At 42.3% G+C, this 18,834-nt stretch overlaps 1 protein-coding gene across 2 annotated transcripts in view; it reads right to left on the bottom strand.

Annotated features, from left to right (window-relative positions):
• The window catches only part of DNAH8 (dynein axonemal heavy chain 8), a 328,361-nt gene extending 310,272 nt beyond the window's left edge, over positions 1-18,089 (bottom strand). Inside the window, exons 1-4 of one of the 2 annotated variants that reach the window (XM_007972725.3) lie at positions 17,676-18,089; positions 9,907-10,322; positions 9,636-9,770; positions 2,804-2,888 (exon numbers count right to left, since the gene is read on the bottom strand). In XM_007972725.3, the coding sequence (XP_007970916.2) occupies positions 2,804-2,888; positions 9,636-9,770; positions 9,907-10,299 (613 nt within the window). In that variant the 5' untranslated portion in view covers positions 10,300-10,322; positions 17,676-18,089. The remainder of the gene's footprint in view (positions 1-2,803; positions 2,889-9,635; positions 9,771-9,906; positions 10,323-17,675) is intronic. The other variant, XM_038006035.2, reaches the window with a different exon arrangement.
• Positions 18,090-18,834: the final 745 nt, after the last annotated feature.

The following is an 18,834-nucleotide window of genomic DNA, read 5'->3' as shown; positions in this document are numbered from 1 at the left end:
CTGTGATTCTGGAAGATACCAGTGCCAGGGTTCCGTAGAGGTGGGCATGTAAGAACTAGACTAATTAGACTCTGCAAGAATATAAACCTTGAATAAATACACACAAAGAAAAAAAGGGATTTGAGAGATGGAAGTCTACTGATGAATCCTACAGAAACTGCCTGAAATCTGTGGAAATGCTCTATTCTTGTCTTTCCCAAGACCTGATTGTTCAACTGTTTCTAAATTTTGTTATCCACCTTCTGCCTCCCAAAACACTGTTTTCTGCTCATATAAGCCAGATCTATTTCTGTTGCTTGCAGCCTAAGAACACTGATACATGGTATGTAGCAATATAAGAGCCCAAATGCCCATTCATCGAGACCGCACAGGGATTTAGTACCCTCCCCTTTTCCTTTGTTAAGAGAACCTGACTTTGTCCCATTGTGTACATCCCTAGAAACAAAACTGCTCTCTCAGCCTCCCTGGTCCCCAGGATAGCCATGTGACACAGTTCTGGCTGATAAGACATAAGACAAGCTTGAGTTTTCCTGATGAAGAGGAGAGATGTGACCATCAATAGGGAATGATTTCTAAAATCACAATGCAGCTGTATAATGGAATGTTACATTATACCAAATTTTTTGAATGAGATAGATCTTTATATAATGACATAAAAAAATATCTAGGCTACCCTGTCAAATGCAAACACCAAGTCAAGGATAAATGTATTATATAACCACATTTTTAGCTGATAATAAGCATTTATATGTTAACACATTCATATAAGAAAGAAATGTAGGCTGGGTGTGGTGGCTCATACCTATGAAATCTCAGCACTTTGGGAGGCTGAGGCAGGTGGATCACCTGAGGCCAGGAGTTCAAGACAAGCCCGGCCAACATGGCGAAAACCCGTCTCTACTAAAAATACAAAACACTAGCCGGGCGCAGTGGTGTGTGCCTGTAATCCCAGCTACTCAGGAGGCTGAAGCAGGAAAACCACTTGAACCCGGGAGGCGGAGGCTGCAGTGAGCCAAGATCGCACCATTGCACTCCAGTCTGGGTGACAGAGTGAGATTCTGTTTCAACAACAACAACAACAAAGAAATGTAGATGAATATTTACCAAACTGATAAATGTACTTTCGTAAGTAGCAAAAATAATGATTAAAAATATGTGTACCCTTTGTTCTGGCAATTTCCCTTCTGAGAATTTCTCCTAAAATTTATTCCTAATCCACATAGATTTGTATTCAGTAATATTCACTGAGGCATTGTTTAAGGGAGCAAAAAGTTGTAAACAACCTAAATTCTACTGAGAGATCAGTTTGGAAAATTATAGTTATATCAGCCTAATGAAATAAAACGCAAGTGTTAACATTTTAATTGGATAAATGTACTTATTGGCCTAAAGAAGACAATATTATCAAAATTAAACAGCCACTATAGAATAATATCTAGAATTGGACCCCATTTTTGTAAAATATGTATATAAACCAGTTATAGAGAAATATTCATTGAGTTAACAGTGTTTTCTCCAACTGATTGGGACTGTATTTTGCTTCTAATTACAGATATTTTATCTTCCTTCAATTTTCAGCTATTGTTTTAATTTTTAACAAGTTATAAAAATACAGACCACACAATAATCCTCCCACGATAAGAACCATGAGAGACAGAAAATCCACAAAGCCAACCTAGTCGCTAATTGTGAGTTTACATATTTTGTCAAAGAAGCAAGACTTAAATATTAAACAATTGGAGGAAGGTAGAAGAACATAATCAAGTACTATATTTACATGGATACTGTAAATGAGACAGGAATCTGGAGAATAGCCATGGCTGTGGGTTGGAACACCCTGGGAAGGGCTCTGTTGGAGGTGTTCTGAAGGAGAGGGGTAGGGTATGCTGAGTGGAGAGAAGAAAAGCAATCTGGAAAAGCCAGGAGAGCAGAGAAGGGGAAAAGAAATAACTCTAGCATGCAGAAAGCAATGAAGAGGGGCTTAAAGAGAGCAGCAAATTCACATCTGGAAGAGTAGGAGATTAGACTAGACAAGCACTGCGTGTCCAGATGACAGCGGGCCTTGAATAAATGAGATCTGGAGCCAATCCAATAAATAGCGGAACAATAAAAGATATATTTGGCAAGAATAAGCAGTACGGATTTCAGAGGGAGAATCTGATTACAGAGATACTGGTTTTCAATCTGGAACACCAGGGAAGGCCTAGCCTGAGGCAGCAGAGGAACCAAGTGAGAAAGAAGCAATGGGAGGGATGTGTTGAAGGTAAATCCACAGGACTCTGATGATGAGTAGTCTCAGACCAAAAGAGTAACCCACATATCTAGTTATTAAAACAAAGTTTGAACAAGCTGGTAGCATGTTAATTAGTTCAGGCATCATATGCACAGTAGGGAAACCCAGCCATTCCAAGTGACAGCTGCAGCAGGCACAAGATGCTGCGACAGGACCGCAGGGGGCAGCTGTGGGGCTCTGGAGTGGTTTCACCACCACTTCTAATCATCTGGACAAAATGGCTCCACCTGTTTCGGGGAAAATGCAATTAAATTCTAATGAAAATGTGTATTCCCAGCAGAGGTCAATGATTTCTATAAGGATATTTTCTCCTGAAACATTATAGCAAGGCCTGAAACATCTATTTGGGCTGAGAATGTGTTGTTCTTAAGGCACTATATTTCTTATGCGTAAACTTCTGGTAACATTTTCTTTATAAATAAAGGATTATCTATGTATAAGAGAAAAAGTATGCTGCACTTGAACGTGCGTGAACTAATTACTGGCACATTGCCCTCATAAAATTCTTACCAATACCAGGTACATCTCCTTCTTGGTACAAAAATTTCAGTGTCTTACAACCATCTTTCACAAAAAAATTAGTAAATGCTTCCAGCTGTTAAATAAAAGAGAAAATGATAATCAGTCAAATGACTAAGGGAAAATTCTTGGTATTTTGTAGATGAAGAAGATGAAGCTCAAAGAGTTTATTCAAAGGTACATAAAGGCAAGCTTAGAACCCAAACTAATTTAACTCCAAAATTACTGTGCAATATAATATAGGTTGAAATATATTTCTGAACCTACATTAATGATCTACATATATAGTGTTGGGCAGCCACTTACCTGACCCTGCCCCAAGGAATCATATGGGGTAAATAGGTGAGTCCAACTTGAGGTAAATATTTTAATATTTAATATTTAATATGAGAATTATTATTAAGATAAACTATTCTTAAAAGCTTACTTGGGGAACAGAAAATTTGCCTATTGACTAACTGTGTTGTTGACCAATTATTTGAGCAATTATGTTTCTAGCTATTGTAATTTGACCCATATTGTAGCAAAACTAAAGTAAAAACAAATTATTATACTGAGATTCTTCCATATTTATGAGCATGAAGTTTTTATTCAATTACTTAGGAGTCAGTGTAATATCTTAGTAAACAGAAAACTAAATAGATAACATAAACAAAAGCCCTGAAATATCCTATGAGAAATACAAAGTCATATACCCATTCACCTAATCCCACTGATTCCCATACAGAAGTTGTTTGTTTGTTTGTTTGCTTGCTTGCTTGTTTGTTTGCTTGTTTTGAGACAGAGTTTCGCTCTGTCACCCAGGCTAGAGTGCGATCTCGGCTCACTGCAACCTCTACCTCCCAGGTTCAAGAGATTCTCTGGCATCAGTCTCCGAGTAGCCGAGATTACAGACTTCTGCCACCAGGCCCAGCTAATTTTTGTATTTTTAGTAAATGGGTTTTCACCATGTTGGCCAGGCTGGTCTTGAACTCCTGACCCCAAGTGATGCTCCTGCCTTGGCTTCCCAAAATGCCGGGATTACAGGTGTGAGCCACCCCACCTAGCCATCAGTATGTCTTAATATACTGACGGCCTGGGGGAAGTATCCCCAGTGTAGCAAAGCCACTCCTCCTAGGACAGTGTTCTCAAATGTTAGTGTACATCGGAGAATCACACAGAGGGCTTTTTAAAAACACAAAATGATTTGCATTCCTATCAGGTTCTAGGTGATGCTCATGCAGCTGGTCCTGGGACCACATTTGAGAACCATCACTCTGGGAGATAAAACAAAGCCACCGAGATGTGCGTAACTCTAGTCCTTAGTTCTCTACTCTTCCACCTCCTGTATATACTTGGGTCTCACATAATTACTACCTACAAGGGACAAAAGCTGTCCACATACTTCTTCTTGCACAGCTCCATCAGTACTTTCTTGATGACCCTTTAGCTGTGAAAGCACACAAATTCTCAAAAGTAGTGCACATGACTGGGATAAAAAGATATCAAAATATCAAATGCAATGAATCCTTGCATTTTAGATACATTGTACTCATGAGACTAGCAAAGTAAATGTGAGATCATGGACCAAAATCATGACTGTGAATTAAAAATTCACTTATATTACATAGCATTTTACCAACAGTTCATCTGAGTATCATCTAGTTAAAATGGCATTATTATACCCTTCTTACAGAAGAGAAAATTAAGGTAAAAAGAATTTAAGTAAGCCAGGTTCAATGTCTCACCCCTGTAATCCCAACACTTTGAGAGGCCCAGGTGGGCAGATTGCTTGAGCCCAAGAGTTCAAGAACAGCCTGAGAAATATGGCGAAATTTCCTCTCTATATAAATACAAAAAAAATTAGCTGGGCGTGGTGATATGTGCCAATGGTCCCAGTTACTTGGGAGGCTAAAGTTGGAGGATGGCCTGAGTCCGGGAGGTTGAGGCTGCAGTGAGCTGTAATCACACCACTGTACTCCAGCCTGGGCAAAAGAGCGACAGTCTGTCTCAAAAGAAAACAAAAAAAAATTAAGGGAAGGACCGAAAACACACAAGCACAGCACAGAACCGGGATTGGACCTCAGCCTTGGGTGTCCAAATTTGTCCTTCCACAGTACCACAACCCTGCCACCCAGTCACTGGAAAACATTGCCAGTAAGCCAGAAAAGAGATTATCTTGAGCAGTGCTGAATGAAGGGGGCAGGAAAGTGGGAAGGGGTAAAAGTGCCAATGTTGCAGAAACATCTGTGTTGGTCAGGGTCCCAGCAAGAAAAGAATTCACACCCAAAGGGGTGTTTTAACAAAACTTTATAAATAAAAAGGCTATTTTGTTTATAAAATAAAAGACTATTTCTAGAGGCCAGAGCAGGATTAAAGGAAACTGCAGCACTAGTAGCAACAATGGGACTAGCAACAAAGGAAACCCGTGATCCCCCAAGACCTAAAGAGTTGAGAGCTAGAGGAAATAGAATGACTAGGGCCAGGTTGAGAACTGGAGATGCAGGCTGCTCAGGGAACTACAACTATGGCAGCAGACAACCACAGTCAGGAACAGGGCCAGGTGGGGAGCTTCTCTCCCCTTCTGCCCTCCCATCTCCTGCTGTGCCTCCCAGTGGCTGAACCAAGTGGAAACTGGAGAGCAAGGGAGCCCAGGTGATAGATTCTATTGCATTCAGCTTTCTATGCCACAGAGCAGGGCAGAGACAAAGGGAGAATGGATCCAGAGGCAAACAAAGTAACCATCATACCGTCTGTTGTCCACTTTTTTGTGGTGCCTTTACTGAGCGGCTTTCATCCTGGATTGCACGCCAAGCTTCACATTAAAAGAATACTTTTCCAGGCCCAGCGTGGTGGCTCACACTTGTAATCCCAGCCCTTTGGGAGGTCAAGGCTGGTGGATCACTTGAGGTCAGGAGTTTGAGATCAGCCTGGCCAAGATGGCAAAACCCCGTCTCTTCTAAAAATACAAAAATTAGCTGGGCGTGGTGGCATGCACCCGTAGTTCCAGCTACTCAGGAGGCTGAGGCAGGAGAATCGCTTGAGCCTGGGAGGTGGAGGTTACAGTGAGCTGAGATCGCACCACTGCACTCCAGCCTGGGTAACAGAGGGAGACTCCGTCTCAAAAAAAATAAAAATAAAAAAACAAAAAACAAAAAACTAAAGAATAGTTTTCCATATACCCCCAATTTCCTAAACTGCACCACACCAAATCATGCCACCCCTTGTTTCTTGTTCCATCTCCTTACTCACGTGGTCACCAACCTTGATCCAACCTATCATATGTCCTTGCTTTTTCCCCACAACCAAATAGGCATTCTAATCTTTCAGATTTTGACACTGGTTTCCCTACTGGGTACACGATTTTCCCTCCACTATGGCTTTGTACACTTACAAGCAATTCTTAAGGAAATACCTTTGGCAGCTTGATTCTTCCTTAATGCCTGCATTTCCCATTCCTTGCAGCCTAAGCAGTGTCTGGCCCGGACCATAATGACCTTCAAAGTAGAATCTAACCACATGGACCCAAAGTCTGAGACATACCCCAGGAATAGCAAATAGAAGGCTTTGTAGGCACATAGCACTTCTACTTCCTGACTAGCATGCTAGCCAGTAAGAATTCCTCTAGGCCAGGCGCGGTGGCTCAAGCCTGTAATCCCAGCACTTTGGGAGGCCGAGGCGGGCGGATCACAAGGTCAGGAGATCGAGACCATCCTGGCTAACACGGTGAAACCCCGTCTCTACTAAAAAAAAATACAAAAAAAAAAAAAACTAGCCAGGCGAGGTGGCGGGCGCCTGTAGTCCCAGCTACTCGGGAGGCTGAGGCAGGAAAATGGCATGAACCCGGGAGGCAGAGCTTGCAGTGAGCTGAGATCCGGCCACTGCACTCCAGCCTGGGCGACAGAGCGAGACTCCGTCTCAAAAAAAAAAAAAAAAAAGAATTCCTCCAAAGAGAGAATACTAGCCCAGAAATCCAGATGGCCAGATGGCAAATACTTAAAGTTGGATTACTGCAGGTGCCCACCTCCCCCACCCCACCTTAGTTCTAGCAGTTACCCTTTCATGAAAGCAGTGATCAGGACACAATGCCTATGGCTATACCCTTTGCAGAAGGTATAGGGATTCCAGTTGTGGTGTTATCCAAATTTGTGGCCCAGCAATTTTCAGGTGAAACAAAATTGATCACTTATCTTCCTTCCTCCTTAACCAAATGCAGGAATGATCCTCGGGACAGGCCTGAAGCCTGGGCCTACTAAGAAACGACTTTTTAGAAATTGGCCTCGCCTTCTTCTCATTGTCATTATCTCAGGGATGCATATAAGGTTGTTTTGCACCAGTTGCTTAGAAAGGCTAGAAAGACATGTAGCCAGAATCATCACAGAAACTAGAACTCATTGGGGAAAGGAGACCATTAAAACAAACAAGCCCAACTTGAGAATGGCAAAGAAAATCCTCTTACTATTTGGTTGGCATTGTCTACAGTCAGGACCAGCTACAGAATTTGATGAACCCAGTGCAAAATGAAAATGAGAGACATTTACCAAAGAATTATCAAGAACTTCAAAATGGTGACAAAAGATCATCAAAGCAAGCACAGTGACATTCTAAGCACAGGGGCCTCTGTAACTACACAGCTCATATATCCATGAAGCCAGCCTTGACCACAGCAGTAAATTCCAGCAGGGAACTTTGGTGACCTGGGAAACCACAACTTACTTCCAGCTGCATGCTGTGACACCTGTTGTTTTATGTACACATCTCCATGCATTCTCTATACTTTGTCATTATAATAGCTTAGAGCTATTGATGTCTTTGCATCAATCACATCCCCATCTAACTATTACAGCTACATAACAGGACCAAGAAAATAAGCAATCCCATTCCTACTGTTGGGGAACTGCCAGGACCATATTCTTATAAGGATACTGGACAACATGAAGCGCAGACAATTTTGCAGAATTTAGCAATGCACTGTATGAAGCAAGGGGTAGCTCTTTATTATTACTATTATTATTATTATTATTATTATTATGAGTTGGAGTCTCACTCTATCGCCAACGATGGAGCGTAGTGGTGCATCTCGGCTCACTGCAACCTCTGCTTCCTGGGTTCAAGCGATCCTCCTGCCTTAACCTCCCGAGTAGCTGGGACTACAGGCACATGCCACCACACCCAGCTAATTTTTATATTTTTAGTAGAGACAGGGTTTCACCATTTTGGTTAGGCTGGTCTTGAACTTATGACTTCAAATGATTTGCCCACCTCAGCTTCCCAAAGTGCTTGGATTACAGGTGTGAGCTGCTGCACCCGGCCGGGAGTAGCTCTTTTAGGCACTGTTCCATAGAACCCTGGCTCCTATAGCAAGCTAAAGAGTTTTGCCCATGTTTGATGACCCCTATAAAAGCAGGGGATATGGCCCCCATGGTGACAACCTCACCACAATGCCAACTCTCCCACCAGTGCATTCAGTGAGACAATCCGCTCACCAGCAGTCTGCACCTGCTCACTGGTCTTTCTGGGATACCAGCCCAGTCCACTCCTAGAGTTGAGAAAAAGCCCAAGAAGCTAGTGGTAGTTTTATTGAAAATTATCTTAGAACCAGAGCTATGAGGAGGGAAGCTATGACACAAGTGTATCATACATTACTATAATTAGGGTGACCACATCAATTTATCATCCAAAACTTTTAGTAGTGTCAGGAGGTACTGTTAATCATGCCAGGAAAACAGGTATAATCCAGAACTGTCCCTGGCACACTGAGACATATGGTAACCTGACCTGCAATCCTCACTATTTCTACTACCATATACTCATAAAATAGTCACTGTTCCCTGACTTGTTTATGCAGTTTTTCTCTACAAGTGATTTGCATATGTAGTTCATATAATCTGTACTTGCAACATATTACCTACCATCACTCAACTATGCCTCTAACTTCTGACATCATTCTGAGCTAGAAGTTTAGCCAAAATTCTAGTTGCTAAGTCTTCTCTTCTTCCTCCACAACAGTAAACCTGACTAGAAATACCATTCAGCTGGGCCGGGTGCGGTGGCTCAGGCCTGTAATCCCAGCACTTTGGGAGGCCAAGGTGGGCGGATCACGAGGTCAGGAAATCAAGACCATCCTGGCCAACATGGTGAAACCCCATCTCTACTAAAAATACAAAAAAATTTAAAAATAGCTGGGCATGGTGGCGCACGCCTGTAGTCCCAGCTGCTCACAAGGCTGAGGCAGGAGAATCCAGAAGTCAAGGTTAAATAGTGAGCCGAGATCGCGCCACTGCACTCCAGCCTGGCAACAGAGCGAGACTCCGTCCCAAACAAACAAATTAATTTAATTTAATTTAAAAAGAAATACCATTCAACTGGCTATAATTATATAAACTAAATCTTCTCCTCTAGTCAGTAAAATTCTAACTTTAATCTTTTTCTTTTTTCTTTTCTTTTTTTTTTTTTTTTTTTTTAGACAGGATCTCACTCTGTCAGCCAGGCTGGAGTACTCACTGCATCCTCCACCTCCCAGGTTCAAGAGTTCCTCTCACCCCAGCCTCCTGAGTAGCTGGGACCACAGGTACGGTGTACCACGCCCAACCAATTTTTGTGTTTCTTGCAGAGACAGGAGTTTCGCCATGTTGCCCAGGCTACTCTCAAACTCCTGGCCTCAAGCAATCCTCAGACCTCAGCCTCCCAAAGTGCTGGGATTACAGGCATGAGTCACTATGCCCTGCCCCAACTTTGTCTTTCTAAATGATTTTTGTTGTTGTTGTTTATGACAACTCTGTTTTCCTAAGTTAATCACTTACTCAAAGAGCAATTAAAATATAATGATAAGACTTAAACTTACAGATGGGCAATCCAAAATTAATTCTTCCACAGTTACTATGTCCAGGCCAAGATTTCCTGCTATAATTTCAAATATATATTTGTATGAAGGGTCAATTTTCTGTCTTCGGCTTTCCCTTGCCTCTCTAAATCTTGCCTAAGGAATGAAAACCAAGCGTCAAAATTGCAATTCTGCAGAAAAAACATCAAACTATTTCGTATTTTGTAAAGTAAAAGTATTTCGTATTTGTAAAGGAAAGTGGCACGCATGAAAAATCTTATTAGAAGCAAACCTGTCTCTCTTTTAATGTTTCCTGCAGATTGGGAAGGCCACTCATACTCCGGCGGTATCTGGAGGACCGCCGGGAAGACCGGGAGGACAGCACTTCCGAAATCACTGATTGAACCGGTCGCGGTGCAAGCCTGGGTCGAACTCTATTCAGATCCGCTTCATCATCATCCGGAAGAACTACCCCTTCTTCAGAAGGAATGAGATCCCGATAATCCACCACAGAAGGAACATCATCTTCTGGGGAAAGAAAGAAATTATCTTCCGCCGGAGCCTCCACCGTGGGAGGGCGCGGGGCCTCTTCCTCTTCTGAACGGGGAGGGCCAGCCTCTTCCGTGGAGGGAGGAGCCTCTGCTCCTTCAGAAGGGGCGCCGCCTTCTTCAGCATCCTTCTCCATCCTGCGTCGTTATGCTTCAAAACCTAGAATTATAACAGAGGTTCGTTTAAAACTACAGTAAATTGAGTGTTGTACGTTTTTATTCCTCCCGTTTTAGCTAGACAAGCAGCAAAATCATCAAGTTCTGCCTTGCCATATTATCTAAGGAAGCTTAGTTTATGGGGCGGGAGAGGTGATATTTTTAGTGAGGACAGCACACACACACGCGCGCGCGCGCACACACACACACACACACACACACACACACACCTGGGAGCTTTTTCAAACTTTAAGTGCTCCTCCTGATTATGTTATGGCCCTAGGGGACTGTCCCTCCACACACATCCCATCTCTGCCGTAGTAACCCCGGCAATTCATGGGAGGGCGCCTGTCCTCAGGTGCCTTAGGGCTAAAAAAAGATTGAGAGCCACTAAATTAAAGGACAGAGTGTAGATCACTGCCAAGGTACTCACTGTGCAAGAGACCAAGCAAAGAACTTCGTGAACTCTAAATGTTCCTTGCTTCGAGGAACTCTGTGATGCAATACAGTTCATCAATCAGACATTCTACTGTCTGCCATCTCATCTACCATAAAAGCATAAAACATCCTCTTAGCAGCCAAAATAAATAACCCCAAGACCAAACAGAAAGTCCACACTGAAAAGTGATTGTGACTATTTATTGAGGCAATGGTACTATAGAAAGCATAAATGTAGCCTACCTAATCAGAAAAGCTCTGATAATAAAGAAGTGTAGAAGTAATGAGCACATAACCATGGAAATTAGGGGACGCCAGTGGAAGAAGAGATGTCAGCTACAGACAAAAATCATATTGTAGGACAGTAACGATGCCTCCAACCAAATAAATATGTTTTCAGGATGTTGTTAAAATCCAGAAACCAGAATAATAGTAAATATTTGGAGAACAAAAGGACACATTCCCAAACACATAAGAAGACAGAAGAAGTTTCTAGTGAGAAATTCTGAGGACACAGATGCAGACCTGGCCTAAGTAAGATGGAGCTTCTTACAATGGGTCACCAGCAGACACGACACAGAGCCAGCCTGTCATCTATGCCCCACAACTGCCCTTTCCAAGTTTTCCAGAGAACTCATAAACAGCTGTAATTGTTTGTTTGATACCCTTAATTGGCCTACTCAAGGACAAACTGACCTATCTTTTAGCTGCCAGTTAACCAGTTTACCCACCCACTCCCCCTAGAATGTGTCAACATAAACCATTGTTCCCAAACTACTATCGGCAGGGTTTTTTTAGCCTCTCCCCACTCCCTTTCTCTCTCTTTCTCTCTCTCTCTCTCTCTCTCTCTCTCTCTCTCTCTCTCTCTCTCTCTTTCTCTTTTGTGACAGGGCCTCACTTTACCACCTGGGCTCAGGTGCAGTGGCGTGATCATAGCTCACTGCAGCTCTGACCTCCCAAGCTTGTGACCCTCCCACTTCAGCCTCCCAAGTAGCTAAGACTACAGATGCATGCCACCAGCCTGGCTTATGTATTTATTTATTTATTATTTTTATTTTTTGTAGAGACAAGGTCTTGTTATGTTGCTGAGACTGGTCTCATGGTACTGCCAAACAGTAAAGGTACTCAAGCTCCTGGGTTCAAGTGATCATCCCACCTCAGCCTTCTGAGTAGCTGGGACAACAGGAATGTACCACCTTGCATGGCTAATTTTTTTATTTTTCAGTTTTAGAGACAGGGTCTCACTCTGTTGCTCAGGCTGGTCACAAACTCAATAATTCTTAAACTTGGTCTTTCGAGGTAATTTTCTATATGTTTGTTCCTCTTCATTCTTTTTCCTTTTGTCTCCTCTGCACATTTTCAAACAACCTGTCTGAGTTCAGTGATTCTTTCTTTGCTTGATCTGCTGTTGAGAACCTCTAATAAGTTTTTTAGCTCAGCAAATGTATTTCTTAATTCCAAAATTTATGGGTTTTTTATCTCAATCTCTTTGTTAACCTTCTCTGATAAATCTCTGAATTGTTTTTCTGTGTTATCTTGGAGATCACTGAGTTTCCTTAAAACTGCTATTTCGAATTCTTGGTCAGAGGGTTCACATATTGCGTTCTTATTAGGGTTAGTCGCTGGTTTCTTGCTTTGTCCTTTTGAAGAGGTCATGATCCTCTGTTTGTTATTGTTTCTTGTGAATGTATGTGTATGTCTTTGTGTTGAAGGATTAATTATTTACTCCAGTCTTCTCTGGCTGGTTTTGGTTTTTATTGGATATGTCTGCTTAGAGACTCTTTATAATTTACCTGTGGATTTTCTTTTCTTTTTCACTAGGTCACTGACTCATTTCCAGCACTAGATGTCAGCTTAAGCCTGGGTTTGCCTCAGTTCTAGTAATCAGATTGCTGCCCATCCAAAATGGGGGAAGTCCTAAAGGGATTATCCCAGCAGTGTGGGAATGCTGGCTAGGGGTTCATGCCTAAGGGAACTGGGGAATGAGCTTCCTACAGCATGGTACTGCCAAACAGCAATTCTGATTTGGTGTCTTCTTTGGCCAAGTTACAGAGCAGAGTTTCCAGGACTGGGGATGGTAGTCCCATCTCCCTCCTTCGTCTCTGGCTATCCTCGGGGATATTTCTCCCTTTAGTACTGTTGATACTGCCTGTGGATTGAGGCAGGAACAGGTCTCCTGCCATGGAACCCAAGATGGTAGGAAAGTTGGTCGTTCACTTCAATCTCACTTTGCCCATTAGAGAAACCATAAGACTGGGGGAAATTTTCCATTTGCCTGGTGCCAGGCAGACTGGGGATAAGGAGTGTCATGCTACGGAAGTCCAATTCTCTTACCATCTGCTTAGAGGTTTTTTCACTTCTCTGTGGTACTAGAAATGATCTCATCCTTATATCTGAGTTTTGGGATATTGCTGGTGATAATCTTAACATTGTGTGTTTGTTTCCATTTTCTGGTGGTAAGGGAGAGGCAGCAGCCAGCTTGCTTCTACGCCACCATTTTGAAACACAATGTCAGGGTGCATTTTTGAGCTTGGTAGGGTTTTAGGGCTGCACCTTAATGGTTAGCCCATTTGCAGTAAAAATATTTGGTGGCAAGTCTAATGCTGGGCAGAATAGGTGTCCATCTGTGAAACAGCAGCCCAGGCATTCCTCTGACACTAGAGGGAGTGGGCTGTGATGATCAGCTGCATTAGCTACACCTCCTCCAGGTCTCTGGAGAAGCCCCGCCTCTTGTCTTAAGAATACAACTTCACAGTGGATTGGATGAAAAAATATACACCGTGGTATACTGTGCAGCCATAAAAAAAAAAAAAACATGTCTTCTGAAGGAACATGTATGCAGCTAGAGGCCATTATCCTAAGTGAACTAACACAGAAACAGAAAACCAAATAGCTCATGTTCACACTTATAAGTAGGGACTAAACACTGGATATATATGGACATAAAGATGAAAACAACAGACACTGGGGGTACAAGAGAGGGAAGGGAAGGATGGGGGTGAGGGTTGAAAAACTACCTATTGGGTACTATGCTCACTATCTGGGTGATAGGTTTAATCATACTCCAAACCTCAGCATCATGCAATAAACCTTTGTAAGAAATCTTCATATGTATCCCCTGAATCCAAAATAAAAGTTGGAAAAAAAAAAAAGACTACTTCAAGCCACAAATACTCAACAACTAGAGCTAATATAGCACCCCCTAGATGTCTTGCCTGAAATCCAGCCAAGACAACAATTCCTGAAGAATTCAGTCTCATTTAGGAGATAAAGTAACCTATATGAATCAATCAAGAATGTTAAATTGTGACGTTCTGCTGAAAAAGGAATTTAAAGAAGGAAGAGATAAATGTGGACAAAATAGACAAAGAGGATTTCATGGAGGATTTGAACATTAGTTGGCCTTAAAAGGTGAGTAGGAGTCAATAAGAAGCAGAGGGAAGAAATGTAAACAGAGAAGTAAAGAGGTAAACTATAAAAAGCTATGAACAGGTCAAATCAGGGAAAATTTAGCTGGGAAAAAAAGTTTCGAACTACATCATATCATATTCATTATTCCAAAAGACCACAAACAGCAAGGATTCAGAATCTGTTAAAATAAGATTAATAATAAATGTAGTTTTCATACAAGCAGACTTTTGTGACTGTGAACACTGACATACAGACTTTGTTTCTGTGAATACGAGTGTCTGTAAACACTGAAAATTGATAATCAGGGACTAATCCCTATTGTGTGTCAGAAAAAAATAAATTATAAATAATTTGTTATAGTTTAAATTTTGTTAAAATAGATCATATATCTAAGATTCCCAAAGAAATATATAAATACATGACCACTGCCATTTTGGAGAGATTTTACTTAAGGAAATTGTAGAATCTTCCCTCTAATGAAATACTGTAATTTGAGATGCATTTTCAACATGGTTTTTGAGTGTCAAATATTCCTTAGCAGGTGACAAACTCTAAATACTAAAAGATCAACTTATGACTTCCAAAGAGTGATGCAATTATTTAATTTTAAGTTAGAAAATGTATGCAACTACTTTATATAGAGGAATTCCTAAAAACTATAGCAAAAATGAAAAAATCTTACCAACTATGTGTATATATATAGATATTCTCTATATATATATACACACACACAGACACACAAGGTTGGTGGGTCACTGCAACATGTTTGTAATAGCAAAAACAAGCAAGAAAACACATAGACACACACACACCTTGGAAACAACCAAGATGTCCCTCAATGAAGGGCCCACTAATTGTTCTGTACTACCCTTGTTCAATAAAATTTTAATGTATCATTATCGACTCAAAGAATGAGGAGGGCTATATATGCAGATATGTAAAACTCTCTAAGACATACTGTTACATAAAAAAGCAAGATACATTGCATAACAACACCACCCCATAAATGTTTTAAAGTGGTGTATATGTGTACATATGGTATTTCATCAATTCTAAGATGCATACTTTAAGAAGGTTTAATCTGCAGCATTTTTTTGTTTCTCAGCACTTTTTTCTTTATGCAGTTACATAAAATACCTAATTTGCATGTATAGAATTGCAAAAAAAATTGTACTCAGTAATAGTTTAGATTTGATAAAGTGCATTATAAGCTTTCTAGGGAGAATACACAATAAATTATTAACAAGAATCACTCTGAGTGAAAGAGATTGAAGAAGGGAAGTAGAAGAAGAATTTTTACTTTCCAATTTTCTAACTTTCGGTATGGTTCTTTTCTAAAAAAAAAAATCATATGTACATTTTAGTTGTATTATATGTGTGCATATCATATATAGTAACATCTATGACCAGCCTGGGCAACATGGAGAAACCCAGTCTTGACAATAAATGGAAAAAATTAGCCAGGCGTGGTGGCATGCACCTGTAGTCCCAGCTACTTGGAGGGCTGAGGAGGGAGGATAGCTTGAGCCCAGGAGGTCAAGGCTGCAGTGCTAGCCAAGATGGTGCCACTGCACTCCAGTCTGGATGACAGAGTGAGAACCTGTCTTTAAAAAAAAAAAAATTAGTACCTAAAATTCTCTACAAATCTACCCCCAAGCATTCACATTCTGCTGACCCATAGAGCACGGAGTGAATGTGGCATCAATACTTGTTCACTTTCTTTGGGTCCTTCTCTCCTTCACAGACAACTTGCTCTGTTGTACAGGCCGGAGTACAGTCATGCGAGCACAGCTTATTGCAGTCCTCACCTTCTGGGCTCAAACAATCCTCTTACTTCAGCCTCCCAAGTAGGACTAAAGGCATACGCAATCACATTTGGCTGTTCTCTTTTGGTTTGGGTTTTGGTTTTTCTGTAGAGATGGGATCTCACTATGCGGCCCAGGCTGGATGCAATCATTTTCAATTCCCACTCTCCGTTCTCCTTAAGTTTAATTTTAAGGATTCAGTGAACTTCCACAAAGTCATCCCTGGTTATTTTCAGGAGCATTTCCAGGTGTTGGACTCCTCCACACCTAGGAATACTACAGTAAGTGAGCAAGTTGCATACCTGTGTGCTGGGTACAGCCAATTCAACCACCCCCTTTTCTCCTGCACCCTGTTTCTGTAACCCTGTCCCAAAATGCATTAGTTCATTCAACAATATTGAGCGTCTTCTGCATGTGTGGCCACTGTGGCTACATAAAAGACTAAGGACTTCTCCAAAGCAAAATGCACAACCAAATCGGTGTGACAGACTATTGAATACAACACAAGATGGTCAATGTCAATGACAAGTGAATTAACAAAAGGCTAAGGGAGCTCAGCAGGCAGCAAAACTTCTGGAAAAACAAAACTTGACAGAGAAGGTACCACACGAATCGAGTCTAAAGAAGAGTTGTCAGGAGAAGATGGGAGAGAGAAACATTCTAGGCAGAAGGTGGGGACAGTGGGGTACAAAAGCAGAGAAGCAAAAACAGACACAACTAGCTTGGGAAAAGTGGTAAATTCAGTGATGACACTTTTGGGCTAGAGGGGAATGAGAAGGGTCGAGGAACAGGAAATAAGCCTGAAAGGATAGGTATTTTTTTGTTTTATTTTTGAATTTTTAAAAATATATAGGTGTATGGCTGGGTGGGGTGACTCACGCCTGTAATCCCAGAACTTTGGGAGGCCGAGGTGGGCGGATCACAAAGTCAGGAGATCGAGACCATCCTGGCTAACACTGTGAAACCCCGTCTCTACTAAAAATACAAAAAAAAAAAAAAAAAAAAAAAAAAAAAAAATTAGCTGGGCGTGGTGGCGGGCACCTGTAGTCCCAGCTACTCGGGAGGCTGAGGCAGGAGAATGGCTTGAACCTCGGAGGCAGAGATTGCAGTGAGCTAAGATTGCGCCACTGCACTGCAGCCTGGGCGACAGAGCGAGACTCCGTCTCAAAAATATATATATATGTATATATGTATAATTTTTATTTTAATAGCTTTTGGGGTACAGGTGGGTTTTTTTTTTACATGGATGCATTGGATAGTGGTGAAGTCTGCGATTTCAGGGTCATCCAGGTAGTGTACATTGTACGCGATATGTAGTTTTTTCATCCCTCACCGCCCCCCCCCCCAACCCTTCCCCTTCTGAGTCTCCAAAGTCCACTATACGCCTGTGGATGCCTTTGCGCAGCAATAGCTTAGCTCCCACTCATAGTTGAGAACGTGCGGTATTTGATTTTCTATTCTCAAAACCGAGGGTGGGTGTGAAGTAACTTAGATGTCCAGTGAAGAGACTGACGAAGGGCAGTGACTCCGCTGGGGTTTTGAAGCAGGGGTTCCCTGAGTTCAACTAACAGAGGTGGAGGGCTGAACTGTAGCGTGGATTCCAGTCCTCTAAAAAGAAGGAAAGCGGGGCGGGGAACCCGGCTGCAGCAGGGCCTCCCGGGCAGGGGCCGGCCGCTCACAGCGCGCCCCGACCAGGCACTTACCAGCCGCTCCCCGGGCCCGGATGCTCCGACCACTCGGCCCACTGAGGCCGGCCTGGGCGGCTGCGTTGCCCCGGGGGAGCTGCTCTAGCCTCCGCGGCCCGGAGCGAGGCTGACGGTTGGGAGTCCGAGACAGGCTCGCTCCAGGGCGCCGTTCCCTTCCGGAAGCAGCTGGAGGGACACGGGCAGCCACCGCGTTCACCAATGAAGGACGCAGCCACCGAGCCCAAGGACTGAAACATTGTTTAGAGGGCCCCGGGCACTGAAGGGCGGCTTCCTGGAGATGGACATTTGGAGTGCGGTGCCAGGGGCTTGGGAGGATTCCCGCGTATTCGTGGAAATACGGAAATATATAACATAATGTTTTCCATGACCTTTACAATTTCTGAAGTTACTTAGTGTTTTCCTGGAGAACCTAAGAAATGTTTCCTGGTGAGTCAGTGTGTTCAGAAACCTGTGACTGATGAGAGAGAAAGATTCTGGGGGAAAACTGACTTCTCTCCCAAGTCCACCTCCTCCCCTCTCCAGTACGTTTCTGCTTTTGCTGTAACAGCCGGACATGATGTGAGCGGTTCGTTTTTAGTTGGGTGTGTTAACCAAGGAAAAAAAATGTAGTCATTTAAATAGTTAAAATTAGTTGTATTCAGATGTCTTACTGAGGACTGCAATTCGGGAGAGTCTTTCAGAGACTCTGTGAGACTGCTCCAAAGCTTAGGTGGCATGTGATGGGAAGTGGCATCAGATGTGCTCAGCAGTTGCATCAGGTGAGCTCAGCAGTTACATTTGAGCAAAATCTCATCAAGGGTGGGGTCCAAGGGTACATCTGGTTATAGATTATAAAGGCATAATCATTAATCCTATCAGTTATTATCCTATTATGTACAGGAAGAGGCATGAGTTAGGATCCTTGAACTTTTGCAAGAACAGATTCATGCAAGAGATGTCATCATCTTCAGCGGCATTCTTCCAGGGGCTGCACTTAGTCACTGAGTTAAGAGATTTGTGAAATTTGACTGCCAAAGATTCTCTGACATTCTGCTGGCAAGCAGAATGAGCAAATATAGCTTCTTACATAAACTATTTTGTCTCACAGGTGTGAAAGTCAGTCTTTGAATGTTGAGCAGATCAATGTGAAATGAGGACTGAAAGGTCTGTCAACTAA

The sequence above is a fragment of the Chlorocebus sabaeus genome, chromosome 17 (genome assembly GCF_047675955.1).
Source record: "Chlorocebus sabaeus isolate Y175 chromosome 17, mChlSab1.0.hap1, whole genome shotgun sequence".
NCBI lineage: Eukaryota > Metazoa > Chordata > Mammalia > Primates > Cercopithecidae > Chlorocebus > Chlorocebus sabaeus.
The sequence above is the reverse complement of the archived record's forward strand: the minus strand, read 5'-3'. Positions and strand labels throughout refer to the sequence as shown.